The sequence below is a fragment of the Ochotona princeps genome, chromosome 15 (assembly GCF_030435755.1).
Source record: "Ochotona princeps isolate mOchPri1 chromosome 15, mOchPri1.hap1, whole genome shotgun sequence".
In the NCBI taxonomy this organism is placed as follows: Eukaryota; Metazoa; Chordata; class Mammalia; order Lagomorpha; family Ochotonidae; genus Ochotona; species Ochotona princeps.
Genome location: NC_080846.1, coordinates 23,091,333 through 23,110,275, shown reverse-complemented (window position 1 = coordinate 23,110,275; position 18,943 = coordinate 23,091,333). Strand labels below are relative to the sequence as shown.

Here is an 18,943-nt window from a genome sequence, read left to right as displayed (position 1 = left end):
TTTTCCTGTATTACATATTTGTTCGTGGGCTCTCGTGGCCTCTAGCTGCTGTTTAGATTTAGCTAATATGGGCTCATGGCAGAGACTCAGAGAATGGGAGAACAGTGGTAGAGTATCAGTCTTCTGGATTCTTCCGTTTGTACACTGAATGTCATGTCAAGTAACACACTTAGTCCTTTCTGAATCTCCAAGCTACTCACAGTCTATTGTGTGTCTTCAGGATTATTAAGGGGTGGCACTCTATTATTTGGGGCCCTAAAGTACTATACTATCCCTTGTGATTTCCCTCTGATCTCCTGCCCACACCTTTCTAATAGTTCCTTTTTATGAAACTCTCCTCAGATCATCTAAGTGTGCCATCTGCGTCTTACTGGGACTCTGACTTGAACAATTTTAACTCTACTCCTGATTTTTTTTTTCTTTTCTCAGTCAACAAGAGTTTCTGAGTTTTCTGCAAAGCACCTAGTTTGATGGATTCTCCCACACCTGACTTACAGTACAGATGCATATCTTCATGTGTTTTTACTTGTTTTATTTGAAGGCAGAGACTGAGACAAACAGAAATGCTCTGTCTACTGGTTGAATTCACAAAGGCCTCAACAGGCCATGGCTAGGCTAGGTCTAAGCTAAAGGCTGGGAGCTCAGTCCAGCACTTCACAAATGTAGCGGAGACTTCACAACTTGAATCATACTCTGCTGCCTCTCAGGATGTGCATTAGCATAAGTTAAAATCAGGGATGGACCTGGGAGTCTCATCTGATAAGGAAACAAAAGAAGCAATGGAGCAGTGTGGCTCACATGTTGTGCACGTGTGTGTGAAGTGTGTTTAAGCCCTCTCTAAAACCACCAAAAAGCATTCCAAGTAGCAACAGGATTCCAAGGAATACTTGTGTGCCAGAAACCCAGATATGGGATACAGGTGTCCCAAGAATCATCTTTTATTCTTTGTAAATGTGTTTGCTAGAAAGAGATAAGGATAGTGATATATTTTCCTCTGTTCACTCTGTGCATACTTGAAATATCCGGTATGAGGCCAGAAAAAGCCAAGAGCTAAGAACTCCATGCAGGTCTTCATGTGAGTGACAGGAATCTAACATTACTTGGGCATCAATAGCAGGCACTCCTGTGTGAGATGCAGGTGTCTTAAGCAGCATTTGATCCACCGCACCACAACACCTGATCCCCGAGCAGCTTATTAACTGCCAGACTAAAAGCTCATCCCTTACGTTTGTAAGCTGCAGGACCTTTGTGTCAACCTTGAGTTACAACAGTCTCTCTTTTTTGAAATGTTTAAATATAATCTGCTCTGGTGAGGTAAGAAGCAGCTAGGTCATGAAAGTTCTTGCTGTGTCATGAACATTTATTCTGTTACCAAAACAGCTAGGCCAAAGTTTTGGACATGGGGATAATATGATGAGATGCTCAAATAGAAAGTTATTTATTTATTTATTTATTTATTTATTTATTTAAAAGTCAATTAGAGGGAGGGAGGAAAATGTTCTACCCACTGATTTACTCTCCAAAATGAAGGCCAGACCTTCATCCAGTGTCAAACATGAATGGTATGAGCCCCAGTACTTGAACCATCTTCCACTACTTTCCCAGGAACATTAGTTGGAAGCTGGACTGAAGTGCAACTGTCAGGACCTGAACCGCCCCCTACAAGGGATGCCTACATTGTATACACCACAGTGCCAGCCCCTGTCATTTATTCTGATAAATTTACCTAACCTTTCTTAATTTATTCAGGCTGGCCACTATTTCTCTGCAGATTCCTGTATTATCAAGTTCAGAGAGCTTGAATTAAAACCACCTCTTCTTATAAATGGAGAAAATGAGATCTAAGGGAGATAAGGGCTTAGCAAGGACCACGCACATGGCCTCTAGCCCTGAGTCATACTGTCTGTTTTCCTCACCATGAGTTTACATTTACCTTACCTAAGAATTTTAAAGTTTTCTACATTGACCTGTAAGGGACTCATTAATTTCACACTTACCTCTCTGAAATAGGAATATTATGCTTGTTATCCTTTGAAGGACATATTGAGAAAGCACTAGTTGAAGAGAGATCATCCTTATGGTTCCAATCACAGAGCAGCCACGGGCACACATCCTCTATCCCTCTAAATTAATTGTGACACAGGATTTGACAGCAGTTCTTATGTATCTTGATTTTCTTCATCCTTTCATTTCTATCTACAACCCAAAAATCAGTTTTAATTTTTGACAATAGCTGGAATATTAAAACCATACAAGAATACAACTTTAATACTTTGGCCAGCAAAAAAATAAAAGAGTAATTTAAAAGATTATATTTATGCACCTTCTGAAAATCCTGATAATCTTTTTACAAACTGATATTTCACCATGACACAGATTGAGGTTCCCAGATTCAAAATATTTGGGACAGGAAGTGTTTTTGGTTTGGAATTTGGGAATATTTTCATACACAAACTGAGATACCAGAGAAATGGGACCCAAGTTTGAACTCAATGCATTTATGTTATCCATGCCTTCTATATACACAGCCTGAACCTACTGCTTTGGAATAGTTTTGATAAGTGCATGCATGAAGCAAATTTCTGGGTGTTGAATTTCCCATTAGTGACATCTTGTCAGACTGAAAAATTTGCGGCTTAGGATATTTCACACTAGGGATGCGCAGTACCTGCCATGTTACTAAGTAATGGTTGATCATAATTTTATAAAATTTACATCTACGAATACCTACTTACAAGTAACTGCTAGAATAGCAGTGCAAGAAAGACCCATTGGAGGCAACAACTCGGCTAAAAGGCCCATCACAAAATAGACCCACTCTAAAAAGATTTGCTTCAAAGCGTTAGAAGTTTATTTCTGTATAGATGAAGCAGTCTCTGGAGGTGAGGTTCCAAGCACCCAGGCTCCTCATTTTTATTGTCCTGTGCCCTTGTTTTGATGGTTGAAGATGGCCTACAAGAACGGCCTACACTGCAGTAGCAAAAAGGAGAAACGGATGAGGGAAGTTAAGCAACCATTTGACATACCCACATTCCAGTTAGGAGTTCCTGGGAGCAACACCTACCTCTGTTTTCAAACTAGCTTCCTCTTTTTTTTTCTTTTTTTTTTATTAATTATTTTGCATTATGTGACAGTTTCATAGGCTCTGGGAATCTCCCCACCCCTCCCCACGCCCTTCCACCCTGGTGGATTCCTCCACCTTGTTGCAGTATTACAGTTCAAATTCAATCAAGATTCTTTCTTTGCAAACATATACCAAGCATAGAATCCAGCTATTTATTGTCCAGATGGGTTGAACAGTTTCTTGGGGAGACTATTTCTGGTCTGAAATTAGAGCTGGTAGAATATCATCCCAGTCAATTAAGAGTCCCAATATAACATCAACAGCAATTTGCAACCTTATGGAATTGACATGGTTTTGAGTAACCAGTATGTTAAAAAAAAAATGCAAGTTCTTAACCACATCCTATGATTAGCTCATTGACATTTCAATTTTAGTTTATATACAGGACTGGCTGCTATATACCTTAAAATGGCTATAGGGTACTATTAAGCTGTCTCGTGTCTATTTCATTTTAGTATTTAGCCATTTGTTTTGTTGAAGTATGATTTTGCTGATCTTGGCAGATTTTAGGATAATCTAGACTGGCTTGTAACTCTAACAAGACATTTGTCGACAATTAAGGTGTAGAACATTTTTTTTGGGGGGGGTGTGCAGGAAAATCCTCAACACCATGGTGAGGAGTGACTAATCTTCGTGTCCCACCCAGCAAGGCATGAGCAAATCCACGCCAGCTCTTTCCTGTCAGATTCCAAGCTCTACGTTTTGTTGTTTGTCTATTTATTTTAGGTTTTTTTAGTTTGTATGATTGTTTGTTTGCTATGAGGAGTTTTCGGAGCGATCCCGATGGTCATTGCAAGGGAGAGTGGGGGTCCAGAGTCAGAACCAGCCTAGGACCAGAGAAAGCTCTCCTCCCTGGTCCCGGGGTACGTTTATTGTTCTTCTGTTTCTGCAGACCGCTCAGGGCTTCTGGTTGTCTTTCCGATGACTTTGGTTTCTGCACGGTAGTGTTTGCACTTCTTCCATCCCCTGCGGAACCTCCAGTTGGGGGTGGGTGACCTCAGAGTCAAACTAGCTTCCTCTTAAGCACTTGTGAGGCCACAGGTGCTGGTGCAAGTACTTGGTTTTGGCCACCCATAAGGCAGACCAGATGTGATGTCTAGCTCTTTGCATCAGCCTGGTCCAGCCCCAGCTGATGTGGACATTTGAGGAGTTGTAAGACTCTCTTTATATGTCCCGCCATGCTTCCCTCCTTCTTTGTCCCCTTCGCTTCATTACTTTGCCTTTTGAATAAGTATGTAAGTAAAAGAAGGGTGAAATGAGATAGAACAGAGCAAGAACCTCCTGAGACAGTCTGATTGAGCATGTCTGTTTATTGTAAAGCAAGTGCAAACTTATATAGACTAAGAAACGGGGAAGTCAAAAGGGTGTCTCCCAACAGTCTTGCCACCCAGTAATGACACTGTAATTGGCTAGAAGGCATGTCTACCTCTCTGGACCCTCCAATCACGTAGTAGGTCATTTACAACACATATGGCTGGCAGGTATGCCACAGGTCACATTCACCACAAGTGGCCATCAGTCAAACACGTACGCTGGCAGGTAATGTGGATCTCACCTGCCTTCTCAGAATTAATCATCAAGGAAGTCCCAGCACAGCTCATCTAAGGACAGAGAAGAGAAACTAGGGTACAAGCCACTGCACTCAGCTGTATAGCCAGTGATTAGGTCAGATTGAGGTCTTGGTGTGCCAAGACCATTGCCAAGGGGTTCCCCTAGGGGCATGGTATGCCACGTCCTTCTGACTTCCCACATAGGCCAAGTAGCAGAGATCCAGGGAGATCGCCTACAATTCCTCCCATTTAATTAACTGGAACCATTATTCATCCATCCATTAATCCATGAATCTATCCAACCATGCATCCATCTGTCCTTAGTTCATCTACCTATCCATCCTTCTTTCCACCATTCTTTCATACCTTCTATTCTTTATTTCTTATGTGAAATTATATATAAGTACATATATATGTATATACATATATGTTTGTTTTAAATATAGGGGTAGAGAAAAAGAGAGAGGGGCATTGACTCATTGATTCGTTGATTTTTCAATCCGCCGATTCATTCCCCAAGGCTGGGCCAGGCAGAAACCAGTGGCCTAGAGCTTCGTCCAGGTCTCCCATGTGGGCACAGGAGCCTAAGTACTTAGGCCATCTCCTCCTTTCACTGGCACGTTTGCAGGGAGCTGGATTGGAAGTGTAGCAGCTGAGACTCTGTCCCACAGTACCGACCCCATTCTTTAGTTCACCTGTAATTCCTTCCTTCTGTCCCTCTATCTACCCACCTTTCTGTGCTTCTTCCTTGCATTCCCTTCCTTTCAGGTACTAAAATAATGAATGAATTCATCTCAAAACACTTATTGAGAGACCTATGAAATGCCAGGTACTATGCCCAACAGTATCAAGGGGTTAAAGATAAATATCATCCAACTTATATATGAGGTCTAATATTTGAGTAAATAGATGAACATGTGTACATATGACCATTATAATACAAGCTGGATGGTACAGGTGCCTTGATAACTGCCTTAAGAAATTATGAGTGGGGCCCGGCGGCGTGGCCTAGCAGCTAAAGTCCTCGCCTTGAAAGCCCCGGGATCCCATATGGGTGCCGGTTCTAATCCCAGCTGCTCCACTTCCCATCCAGCTCCCTGCTTGTGGCCTGGGAAAGCAGTCGAGGACGGCCCAATGCATTGGGACACTGCATCTGCGTGGGAGACCTGGAAGAGGTTCCTGGTTTCCGGCTTCGGATCGGCACAGCACTGGCCGTTGCGGCTCACTTGGGGAGTGAATCATCAGATGGAGGATCTTCCTCTCTGTCTCTCCTCCTCTCTGTATATCCGACTTTGTAATGAAATAAATAAATCTTAAAAAAAAATAAATTATGAGTGACTATGGGAATATTATATAGAGGAAAATTTAGGTTTCAGTCATAAAATTAACATCATTTTGAACATTCTCCGTCTTTGCTCATCTTTTATCTTTTGTTTTTCTGAAATTTGTTCTTTTGTAGATTCTGTGGCAACAGCATCTGGGCCACTGCTTGTTGAAGTTGCCAAAACTCCTGGTGCCAGCCTTGGGGTTGCCCTAACTACCTCAATGTGCTGTAACAAACAGGTCATTGTCATAGACAAAATCAAATCTGCAAGTATTGCAGACAGGTGAGTTTTATGGAAAGTGCCTGCTTTCCAAAATTTTGTGTTTTTTTAACAACGGTAAGCACACATTTATTTTATGTACATGTGTAGACACGTGCACAATATAAACAAGTCTTCTGCCTTTCTTTATAGGTTTCAGGTAGGAAAACAAGTTTTTGTTGCGACTTTATCAATCTTGCTGTGAAGCAGTGTTGCCTCATCTGGATGTTTGTTTTTAGCAATGAAGAAAAAAACAAATGTCAAACAACTGAGAGATTTTTTTACTGTGTCCTTGGAGTAACAGCATATTCTTGATGTAGGATACCTGGAAAGATGTTTATTAAACCCCAGTCTGAGAAATCATATGAGTTTTCCTGAGTTATAATAGTTAAACCCTGCTATGATAAAATTTTATTCCTTTCTTCCTTAAATATATAAAACCATTTATTTTCAAAATCATACATTTTTAAGGAAAGGTCTTTTATTTTCCAGTGATTCATGACTTTTACAATTCTTGTAAGCATCATTTATTCCCTTGTCACAAAAAGAAGTTCCTGTTGAAAACCTCCCACTTTAAGTACATAAACATGGAAATATATTTTTAGGATGATTGAAGACATCTTTGCTCTGATAAACAGTACATATATGCTTGAGATCTTTTTATGGACTCAAACAACCAGTCCACTATCTGTGGTTCCAACCTTCTTTTCTACATAGAGTTTGCCTGCCCAAAAAACCAGGCTGTGGTTCTGGGACCTGCAGCAACCCGCAGTAGTTGTCAGTCTACAGCTCCACTGTCTCTTGCCCTAAGTGCAGTCTCTTAACTGTGACAGCCATTGATCTAGTTCAATGGTGCAGGATGCTTTAATTTTCTCCCTGTTTTTTCCTGTTCCACAGGGGGTAACCAGTTTAAGGAGCTGTCTACTTGACTGGTACGTTGGGATGCTGACTGCTGTGTTTGCTTTCCTCAATCCATCCAGTAGCCAGTCTCTGGGGTTCAACAAGATGTTGCAACCAGACCCTCCCTTCCCAATCCCAGATGCCCTTATGACTCCCCATGCAGGCTTGGGCTCATTACTCATTTGACTCCTGCATAGTTTCCATTGTCATCAGGAGCTTCTGTACTCATGAATATGTATCTCCAGAATGACAGACTGCGTACAGCAGTAACTGGTGACACAGGAGCCTGCATGAGAGGACTCATAGGAGAAATCAGCTGGATCTCCCCCTCCCAGGTTATACTCATTATATATGAAATAGACCCTGGTCCAGTTCTGAGAGTCACGTCTTGAGATTCTGAATAATTACCAGCTCATAGAAAAGCATAGAAGGAGAAAGAAAGACACACACACACAAAGAAGTCAGTGGAGGATTTTCCTGTTCTTCATTCCTCTCTTGCTCCTCTTGTTGTCTTCTCGACTTCCAGCATCGGTGCTCCAAAATATTTTTTCAAAGAACAACAAGAGATAAACATTTTGTTGCTTTTTTTTTTCTGTTTTCTACAAGGCACTAAAGTACCTTTCACACCCAAGGTATTGAAAATGTGACAGATGGTATTTTCTATAACATTCAAACTTTTCTTCTTTTTTAACAAATGAAAACTGTGTGAAATTCAACTCTGAAGGACATGAAGCTCACAGTCCAAAGAGGAGAGCACTTGGTTAGACTGAGTATGTCTCCTTCCCGTAGATGTGGCGCACTGCACGTGGGGGATCACATCTTGTCCATTGATGGCACCAGCATGGAGTACTGCACCCTGGCAGAAGCAACCCAGTTCCTGGCAAATACCACTGACCAGGTCAAGCTTGAGATTCTTCCGCACCATCAAACGCGCCTGGCGCTGAAGGGGCCAGACCACGGTGAGAGGATCCATCGCCAGACAGCTCCTGGGCTTACCCGGGTCACCCCCTCAGGGAGGTAGAAAGCAGGGAGATAATAGTTTTGATGTTGCTTTTATTTTTGCTTTTCACAATAGGTTACATTTGTTCATGCCTCTTTATCTTCCAAATGTCTTTCCCAGTCCCGCATAACTTATTTAAATCCTCCAAATTAAGGGAAAAAGCTCTGTTGCAAATAGAATTTTCAAACTAGCACTCTGGTTCTCTCTCTCTCTCTCTCTCTCTCTCTCTCTCTCTCTCTCTCTCTTATTTATTTATTTATTTTAGATTTTTGGCTTTGGTGTAAATTAAGTATGGAGGAAAAGGAGATAATTTGACTCCCTAGGATTCATATTGTCCTTTTTTAAAAATGTTCATTATAACTCTATTCACCATTCTCAGAAATATGGAACAATCCAGATGCCCATCACTTGAAGCCCAATTAAAGCGTTAGTAAACCTTTCATTGGCTTTGGAAAATACTTAACAAACCCTTCAACTATTGGAAGAAGAGGGAAGAAATTTTATGAAGGACTGTTTGGTCTGACCAAATAGGTTTTTTTTTTTCCCTTAGCACAATGAATAACTTTTCTACCTTCTGAACATTTTTTTGCATCTTTCCTGGCTTGAAGCTCACAGGTACATTTGCTGAGTATTTTACATGCTGCCCACCCAGGCAACTTTAAACAAAACCTAGTGCAGTAAAAAGGTACTTGGCATCCCAAATCAAATGGAGTCAGTCTCTGGAGGAAGGGCAAATCTGTTCCAATTCCAGCTCCTGCCTCTTCCTTAAACCAAATACCCTCCTTTTTCTTTTTCTTCTTTTCTTTCCTTTCCTTTTCTTTTTAATTCCTTGAAACCAGAAGCCTTGCTGATGTTGAAGGACAGCCAAAAGCAACAGACTGCTTTTCAGTATTTCTAGAAAGGGAGCAGTTTTCTCTGGAGTGGCCATTTGCTTATCCACAGGTCATTTGTACTGATACGAGTTTTCCACTTTCTAAAATGCACTGCACTTCTGTGCAGTCTGAAAAAGAAAAAGAGAGAAGAGAGAGAGGAGATAATTTCATACTGAATGAGTCAGCTGGATGCAACCTTTTTAATTAAAAGGAGCTTAGACAGCCCTGGAGCTAATGAAAATCACTAGTACAACATTACCCTTATCAGATTTTAATTTTACACATTGGAGCAAAGAAATGATGCAGCATATGCAGGTTATGAAAAGCTAATCAGCATCATTTGAACAGCAGTGCTAAGTAACGGCAAGTAGGTAAGTTAGTGGGAATGCACACGGTACCAACCAGGAGGCCCCGCAGACATCTCCCACACACTGAGTGCCAAGCAGGGTTTTCTGAAAAGTTTCATCCAAACTAACTCAGCATTAGATGTGGAGAACACTAGGCGTAAGAGCGCACACTGTGTCATGCTCTTTCAGGGTGGAATTTTGCTGGCTTAATTCTGCTTCCTATAAATTAGAGATATGTAACAAATCCTTTTGAAAATTTGCCATCTTCAGCGAATCCATTTATTCTACTTTTACTTGCCATAGACACAAATTATGAATGGTTTCCAACTCATTGATATTTATTTTTTCACCTTTCAAAACAAATTGAAAGGTTGAAGTTATATGTGAAAATGTATGGAATAAGAGAAAATTTTTTTCTTCACTATGGAAAACATCATATTTGTATTTGTGGGCTCAAAGCTCAACTCATTCTGATTTCTGCTTTTGCTGAAAGATGTTCATCATATTCCTTATCTACATGCAGATATTTCCACATAGTTTACATTAAAATCAAATTTGCATTTCCAAGGGGAAGCAAATATTGTCTCCTATACATAATATGTCACAGTGAAGAAAAAGGGTTTTTTGTTTGTTTGTTTTTTACCGTTTGCAATACTTTTTGTATTCCACCAGGGAGTTCTGTTAGTCTTTTGTTTTCCTGAGCTCAGATGCCTGAACACTGTTTTTCATCCCACGGGTGGATGAAGGTAACATTTCAAAATTTCATTGACAGTAAAGGATTTACTGGTTAAGTAAAGGATTTGGCGGGACAATGTAGAAATGGAAATAGCTACTTAGAATAAGAGATTAGTTGGCCTTTTGTTGGGACATAGCAACCCTGTGGAGACCAGCCAAAATGACCTTTCAGAAACTGAGGAAACTGAGACTTTAGGGGGAGTGGGGAAGTAGACAGGAGTCACCAGGTTTGACAAGTTTCATGCCAAGAGGACCTTTCATTTCATGAGCTCTAAGGACCACCCTGAGAGCAGCTGTTGCAAGAAGATGTAAGTTGAGTGGAAAGCAAAGGATGGTATCTCATATACCACTTAGGTCTTCAGCATGAGTGCCACCATGGATGGAATGATGTGGAAAGCATCCTACTTTAAACTCCCTGTGATCAGGGACTTGGGGACACCCATGGGAACAGGCAGGGTAGTGTGGTGGCTGAAGGCAGGCACTGTCCAGTCTGATGTATAGCCCCCTAATTCTGAGTCTACTACTCAGAATATTGAGCAAGTGACCTGGCTTTTCTGTATCTCCGATTCTTCATCTGTAAAGTGAGGGTTATGATAATACTTGCCTGATAGGAAGATGGTGAACCTTATCTGAGGTAACCCACAGAAAAGCACTTCGCATGGTGCCTTGTGTAGAGTAAGTACTGCATCACAAAAGCCATATTTGGCTTTAACAAAAGAAGGATTGTGAATGTTCTTTGCAAAAAGAAAGTGCATGCCGAAAATAGCGCATATTCTTGTTAAACTCCTGAAGTGTTTGTCTTTTGTGTGAGTCTGTACTGCATCACTCAATCAAACAATAGACTTGGAATGCATGTTCAAAATAGGCATTGACTGTTTTCTCTGACCTGCATTATTTTTGAACACCTTTGGCATTCATTTCCCATGCCATACAGTTTTGTATATTTCTACCCCTTAATTATTTCATAAGTACAAAGATTTGGCTCTTAGCTCAAAGTAAAAGTTTTGAGCTACACTTAACCTGCTGGCAACGGTTGGCACAGTACTGAGCACACAATAGGTTATGAATAATGTCTTCTTTATTGTTTTGTTAATTGGCATTGACAGTTCTAACACCTACACAGTATTTTCAAAGCACTATAAGAAAGAATTGGGTCAAAAGGTAGATTTAGAATGCTGTTTAAGCATTCACTTAACCCTGGCTTCATTTGAAAATAAACAGTCTAACAGTGGCACAACAGAGTGCTTGTAGATTACCCAGGCCCAGCAATAACTGCCTTATACTAAAACGTGTTCTCGTTCACCCCAAAGCACAACAAGGATGGTAAAAGAGAAACTGTTAGGGACTTGCTTACGGCACTCTTCTATCTCAAAGAAACGGCTGCTACAGTATATTCAGGATATTCTGGTTGATATTCCTATTCATGTATTCATGTGTCAGTCATTGTGTATTAGGTATTGTTCTAGGTGCTTGAATATGGCTAGTGAAGATTCTTACTCTTACACGATTTAAATTTAATATAAAGAGACAACTATTTCAAATACATGGCATTGACAAGGTCATTTCAGTCAGGAATAAACGTTATAAGAAATATAAAACAGCCAGGGTGTAACACATGAGAGCAAGCAGCTGCTTCAAGCTGGTATATTAACAATAACTTCTCTGATCGGGTTGCACCTGAGCTGAGAATGAGTGATGAGAAGGTGTCACCCATACAGCCGCAGTAAGGATAGCAACTGCCAGGGCCCTGAAACAGGAAGCAGCCTGCCTTGTTCTAGAAACAAGCATAAGAGCAGTGTGGATAAAATTTTTGAATGATGGTGAGAGTCATAGAGATGAAGTCATGGATAACAGGACCCACCTTTCACTTTCTTTGTAATGGTAGGTCATTTAGGTAGTTGTGACTGGATCTAACATATGCATGTCAAAGACGCATCCTCACTGTGTTGTGAGGATACTAGAAGGCAAACACATAGCAGGTTGCTTAGGCTTTGCAGTGGGCTAGGTGAAGGAGGCAGAGACTTTCAACTAGGAAAAGAGATAGGGACCCCAAACCAGAAATAGCAATGTGATAAAAGGAGAAAGCCAGCTGGCTTGTGGCTACACAATTACAGTGACTTTGAGAGTGTTAGTCCACAGATCACAGGGAATAGAATTTGTTCAGTGAGAGAGACCCATGTATGTACTTTAAATAATGCTATATTGTTGATTCGTAGTTGGAAAAATTGGCAGAACCGATGCCATTACTCACAGGTCTTATTTTGATTCTGTATCAGCACCATGCTGAATGCTATATGTACCTATTTCTCAATGTCCTGTGGTGTAGGTATTTTCATGATCTCCAGCAGATATATGGGGAAACTAAGAATTGAGAAGCTGAGCAGTATCCTGTGGTGTATGTATTTCCACCCAGGGTGGAACTTCACAGTGATCCTTCCCTCCATCCATGCTTAATACTTCTGTTCTATGTGCTAGCTCCCTCCTGAAAAGATACGAAGTGGCCAGTGAAGTTGACACCATGGATGGTGTAACTGAAGATCTTATCTAAATGATCCTCCTTTAAAAACAGTCTCCAGCTTTGCTACACAAATAATTGCTGTTACATAATTAACATACTGGACATCTAACATTAGAATCAGAAGATGGAACTTCCTGTTATCTGTAGCTATTTAAGATTATTACATGAAAAGCTTCCTATAAAACCTACTAACAACCATTGTATTGCTTATGGTTCAGAACACCGGCTAAAAAGTCAAGTCTTAACATTGAGATGAGAATGAAAATATAAATATTTTAAAATAAGGGAACATGGAGACTTTCTGAAATAAATGTTATTAAAATTTTATGGCATCTTAAGGAAATATAAAAACAGGCATTATATTTTAAAAACTTAACATTTCTTTCCAATATAAATATATTTTCTCATAAAATGAAAAGAAACCACAAAACAAGAGTTTTATCATTTTATTAGTCAAGATACGGATTATACTTTGATACTGAAAGACTGTTAGAGTGGATTATTGTGGAGGAAAACCAAATCCAAGTGATGGACCATCATGCAATTAAAATGTCAGAGCAGTAAATTGTGATGTGTGACTAGTATACCACTGAAATCATAAACCAGTGTGATTTATTCTTCCTTCTTTTCTTTTTCTCTACACAAATGCTACCAACTGGTTAAAATTTGCAAATCTTTAATTACTAATCATGCACCATACATCTTTATGGAACTGACTTTTAGGTTTTTAAAAATATATATTTTTAATCTCAAAGCACAAGGGGAGATTAGAAATTGATTCAGTAGTCACCTTAAAAGAAGAAAGAATGGGCAGCGAAAAGACATGCATTATTCCTGGGAAGATGAAAAGTTCCCATCTTTGATGTTAATCATCTGTTTTGCTGACCACTAGAAAAGGGCAAAGCCAAGTACATTTTTTTTTCTTTGCAATCAGTTTTCATTTTTGTTACATGTTTTATTTGTGCAATTCAGTTACTTTTTCCTCTTTTTTTTTTTTTGGTTCTTTATTTTTCTTATTTCTCATCATCACTTCATATGGGCAGTGAAAGTTCAGAGGAGCGACAGGCAACTTCCCTGGGACTCCTGGGCCAGCAACCACTGCGGTCTTCATAGCAGCCACCACTGTAGCCCGTGCCACCCTGACCATTGCAGAGCACCAGCCCCGCCAGCCCCGAGAGCGCCTCCTCCAAACAGCCCTCGTAATGTTCCAGGCTTTCTCTTCCATGTCTTTCATTTAATTTTAGTTTTCTCGCTGCTCTCTCCTCTCATTCATTCCATCACTGACTTTGTGGGTGTTGTGTGCCTATTGAGAAGCAATGTATCATTTTTGATATGTCCTAGCTCTTTCTCTTTGTCATTAGGAAAGGATGTAAATGTTCTGAATGACTTGTATGTTCAGAAAATGACAGTTCAGAGCGTTACACGCTGTAATGTTCTCAGCTCCTTTTGTGTCTGTGGAATCTCTTAATGACATGTATGTCAGGAAGTTTCTGTGAAGATGAGATGAGGTATCTGATGCATTGAATTGCTGTTTATGGAGAAACTTGTATTAATGTCTGTTTTTCATCGAAAGCAAAATTTAGAGTCTCTGTGTTTGTAAGTGCTTCAAGGATCCTGCTGCTCCTTGGCATCGGTGGATCCCATAGCACTAAGATGCCAAGCTGTGGCTACGGCTCCAGGCTGGTGTCTGTCTGCTGGGGTACCCACCAGACATCGCTGTGCATATGTGATGTGATGTTTCTGGGTTGTTGCTGTTTGGCGAAGACGGCAGGCTCGCCTAAGAATGCTCTGTGCCAAGTCTCCGCTCTTTTGCAGCAGCTTTGGTGTCATCGTCCTTCTCTCCTACCTCCATGAGTGCATACAGCCTGAGTTCCCTGAACATGGGAACCTTACCTCGAAGCCTCTACTCCACCAGCCCGCGTGGAACCATGATGAGGAGGAGACTCAAGAAGAAAGACTTCAAAAGCTCATGTAAGTGAAATGTCAGCCAGTGTCATTTGCCCTGAAAACACACACGGGTGTTGGGGTTCTTTAAAATCCTGAAGCCCACAGGCATAGTAGTGCCTGATTGATCAGGAAGATGCCAAGCAGCTCCATGCCAAAGGCCACTGATGGAATGCCTCTTAGTTATAGCATGTTGATTGCACTGAGTAAAAATTGAGACTGAATTACTCCATACTCAAGAATTTCCCCTAGCTTTTTTTTTTAAAGATTTATTTTTATTACAAAGTCAGATATACAGAGAGAGGAGGAGAGGCAGAGAGGAAGATCTTCCGTCCGATGATTCACTCCCCAAGTGAGCCGCAATGGCCGGTGCTGTGCCGATCCAAAGCCAGGAACCAGGAACCTCTTCCAGGTCTCCCACGCAGGTGCAGGGTCCCAAAGCTTTGGGCCGTCCTCGACTGCTTTCCCAGGCCACAAGCAGGGAGCTGGATGGGAAGTGGAGCAGCTGGGATTAGAACCGGCGCCCATATGGGATCCCTGTGCGTACAAGGCGAGGACTTTAGCCGCTAGGCCACACTGCCGGGCTCTCCCCTAGCTTTTAAAAATGGTTTTTGAGAGACAGCTAGAGCTATCATCTGTGAGTTCTCTCCCCAGATGCCCTCAACGCCAGGAGTGAGAACTCAGTCTGAGTTTTTCACATGGGTAGCAGGCACCCATTACTTGGATCATCACCACTGCATGGAAGCAGGCATCAAACTCAAGCACTCCCTCATAGGATGCAGACGTCTTAGCCTGTCCCTCTTGTTCTATTGATGTCACCTGAAGATACGGGTTCTTTCACATTCCTTTTCCATATTCCGGGTAGCTTTAGACATGAAACCTTTGTTCTTAGCTTCCTCCGCGCCCTAAAGCAAATTTGTAGAAATGATGCTCTCCTTTTGATGAAGGTAAGAATTTCATGTATTTATTCAAAGTTATTGTAAGTTTCACACTACATTGTGGTTCATGGCCCTTCGCTTCATAGGTAGTCATTTTGAATGTTCTTTTCCAAACTGTGTATCTTCCCTGTACTTTCTTTTTTGAATTTTAAAAATTCTTTTTAATGCTGTTTACATATTTGAGAGGGATGTACATCCATGTAGTCCTCTAATTAGAGTGGGGAGGATCAGGTATGGAGGATGGTAGGTGGAAGAAATTTTCTTTCTCCTTTCTATGTCCCCAAAAGATGAGGGAGAAAGAGCCACTGCCTGATGTCAAACTACATCAGCACCTGAGAGTCAGATACGTTCATTTGATGACGCCTTAGAGACTCAAGTGTGGGAAAGATTTTCCCAATGGTGTTACTTGAGTGGTTTTCATAGTTCTGATATATTATTGGTTTTGTTGAAACAGGGTTGAGAAAAATCTTTCCAAGGTTCATTGGCTGACAAATTCCACCTTAGTACTTCCACAGACCCAGTAACATATTGCAAAGCTTAGCCAGGAGAAATGTCCAGCTTGTTCTGCTTTCTATCCTCTGATGAGGCACCCAGCATACTCTGCTAGCCTACGTGAACTGGCTGTCATGTGCCCTGTATGCCACTGGATATGCTGTCCACTGCACAGGCATCAGCAATTGAGGCCCAGTCTTAATATATGCATTTCAAGGATGGACCACACATCCTGTGTTTTCCCCTGTGACCATCATCTGAGTTCAGCAGTTTAGTTGGGGAATCCCTCAAGAAACCTTGCCTGAGGTGATCTCAAGCTTGACTGTTGTGAGCACCAGCCAATATAGGGTCAGGTTTGGTCTGTCACCTGTCCCAGCCAGCATACATACCAGTGAATACAGTTGCCTGGCAAATTCTGCCCAGCCCCATATCTCATGTGACCCAATATATGCTGCATCCCACCACAGATCCAATCCTTACGCATACCAGTAGGTACCACAGCCTAGTCAGGAAGAACCCCAACAATTCCCACCTGGCCCACCCCCAGACCTGGTTCTGGCGTGACCTGGCAGATGCTGTAGCCTAGCCCATCCCATCCCATACCCTTGTGGCTACAGCCTTGCCCAGCCTGGTCTTCCCACAGGCCCAGCTCTTACACTCACTAGTGGCAGCTGCAACCCAGCTGAGAAGAACCCAGAGTTCCCCTACCAGGTCTGTTCCCAGCCCCAGGTCAGCATGTGCTAGTGAGTGCTTTGATTCAACTTTGTATGGCCCACCCACAGTCACTCCAGCCCAGCCCAGCCAGGAGTGATCCAAACGCTAGCCTGGTTCTTGTGCATGCCAGTGGTACTAAGGCCTGGCCCAGCCCGGTTTGGCCCCAGACCCACAAATGCTGAAGAGTGCTGCAGCCCTGACTGGCCTAGCTTGTCCCAGTCCTAGCTCCTGTGCTCCCCAGAGGGAGCTATACCCTAGTAGAGAAAATCCCCAAGTTCCCCTACTAGGCCTACTCCTAGCACCAGATCTCACATGTGCTGACTGGTGCAGTGGCCCTGCTTAGCATGGTCTGCCTTCAGTCCCAACCTTTGCATGTTCCAGTGAGAACTGCAACCTGGCCCCTCCCTACCTCCTCCCAGCCCCGGGTCCCATGAATGTCAGTTGGGTTCTTATTAGGTGAGTTCCATGATCCAGTTTGGCTCAGCCTCTCGCCATCCCCAGCTCTCTGCTCAAAGCAGTGGGTGCTGCAGTCCCACAAAGGCAAGCCCACAAGCAGAATCTGCCCCAAGATCCAGTTTTTTGCATTCTGGTAGGTGCTGAGGCTCAGCTCTACATGGCCCATCCCCTCTCCAACACTCACAGATGGGTACTGCAGCCTAACCCAGGCAGGCATGTCCCATAGCCCCAGGTTTTAAGTGCACCAACAGGCAGTGGGCGATGCTGGTTAGCCCAGTCCAGGTCTCCCATGTGGGAAGGTGTGTTGGCCTGACCCAGACAGGCCCTTCAGTTTACCCTCTCTACATCATTCTGTCTCAGTCCCTTGCCTACCTGTGAGTGCAGCGCCTTACTCTATGGAAGGCTCCAAAAGTCAGCCTTTCCCTGTCAGGCATGCTTTTGGCCACTCCCACTCCAGTATCTCCCTGGACTCCATTTGCTGTACAGTCTGCCTCCCCTCCCACTCAGCTGCTTGTGAGGCCGGGGTAGTGTATCTCAGCCCAGTGTTCCCTAGCCCAGAATGCCCACCAGCTACTGGCTGCTTTTCTCCCAGCAGTGTGGTGCTTGCATAGGTACAAAGCAACCTAGGCAGCTGCCTATAACTGGGGTTTCCCCAAGTTTCTAATCATTTTCCCCATGACCCTACTACTATTGTGTGTGTTTCTCTTACGCACTGCAGCCTTAGAAAGATTGGAAGGATGCTTATATTTACAACATGTATCCTAAAGCCCAAGAATTTTAATATGATTCTTGGAAATAGGATCTTCTGGGGGTAGCCAAGCACAACACAGACCTGAAAAGAGCAGAAAGGTATTGTAGGCTACTTACTCTGAGATAGAGAGATAGTATGTATGAGGGAAAGAGACATGATAATTGAATGTTTTAGCAAGTCAGAATCACCTCCCCTCAATTTTACTTCTGCTGATATGGATCTTAATAATCATAATCTCTCATCATCACCATAGAATTTTTGAGGAAAGACAATGTTCCTACCAGATCTAACCATAGTTTAGAGAAGTATATTTCTTGTCCTGTAGCCCTTTAAATAGTCATGATTATAATTCCTGGAGAGAAACTCAAAGGATAAAAGGTCTGTTCCTTTGCTTACCATGGGAACAAATATATGGAGCATCCTTAGGTTGCTAAAATATGACAGACCCAAATAATCCCAAGGCTGATACTGATAAGAGAATGTTCTTGTGAAGAGAGATTGGACTTATTTGTGCATGAACCTATTTGCCAGAAATTCATCTTCCCTTGAAGATAGTGCCTAGCTCCTAAATCCCGCTGATGCCACTTCATGCTGAGCAGCCGCCATCCCCCACCTCAGGAGAGGTCTCGTCATGGGCAGGGGCATGAAGCATTCCTTACCAAAAAAGTCATTGAAAAATAGCAGACTTCCATGGTAGACTTTCCTATCCTTTCAAACATAGATTGATATATTGGCCTTAGTATTTAATGTGACAGTAAATTTGAAATTAGGAAAATGAAACACTGAGTTTAGTCAAAATTGGAACAAATTGCTTCTGGAGTCCATGTGTCTCTGGACTGACACTAGCATAAATTCTTTGCTCTGAAAGTATTTTCTTGGAAGAAACCAGTTAAAGGCAAAATGGTGATCTGGTTATGAGCCTAGACTCTGGAACCAAACTGCTTAGGTTCTCATTTCAGCTCATTTTTTTCTAGCTACAGAACCTTGAGCAAGTTCCTTTAGCTTTCTGTATCTTGCCT

The 18,943-nt window shown here is 42.1% G+C and overlaps 1 protein-coding gene across 11 annotated transcripts in view; it reads left to right on the top strand.

The window, feature by feature from the left end:
* The window catches only part of GRIP1 (glutamate receptor interacting protein 1), a 606,928-nt gene that overhangs the window by 506,528 nt on the left and 81,457 nt on the right, over nt 1–18,943 (top strand). For 7 of the 11 annotated variants that reach the window (XM_058673303.1, XM_058673300.1, XM_058673298.1 and 4 more), the window contains 4 exons: nt 6,134–6,281; nt 7,947–8,116; nt 13,673–13,828; nt 14,445–14,600. In XM_058673303.1, coding sequence (XP_058529286.1) covers nt 6,134–6,281; nt 7,947–8,116; nt 13,673–13,828; nt 14,445–14,600 — 630 coding nt within the window. The remainder of the gene's footprint in view (nt 1–6,133; nt 6,282–7,946; nt 8,117–13,672; nt 13,829–14,444; nt 14,601–18,943) is intronic. The other 4 variants (XM_036492323.2, XM_058673302.1, XM_058673299.1 and 1 more) reach the window with 3 other exon arrangements.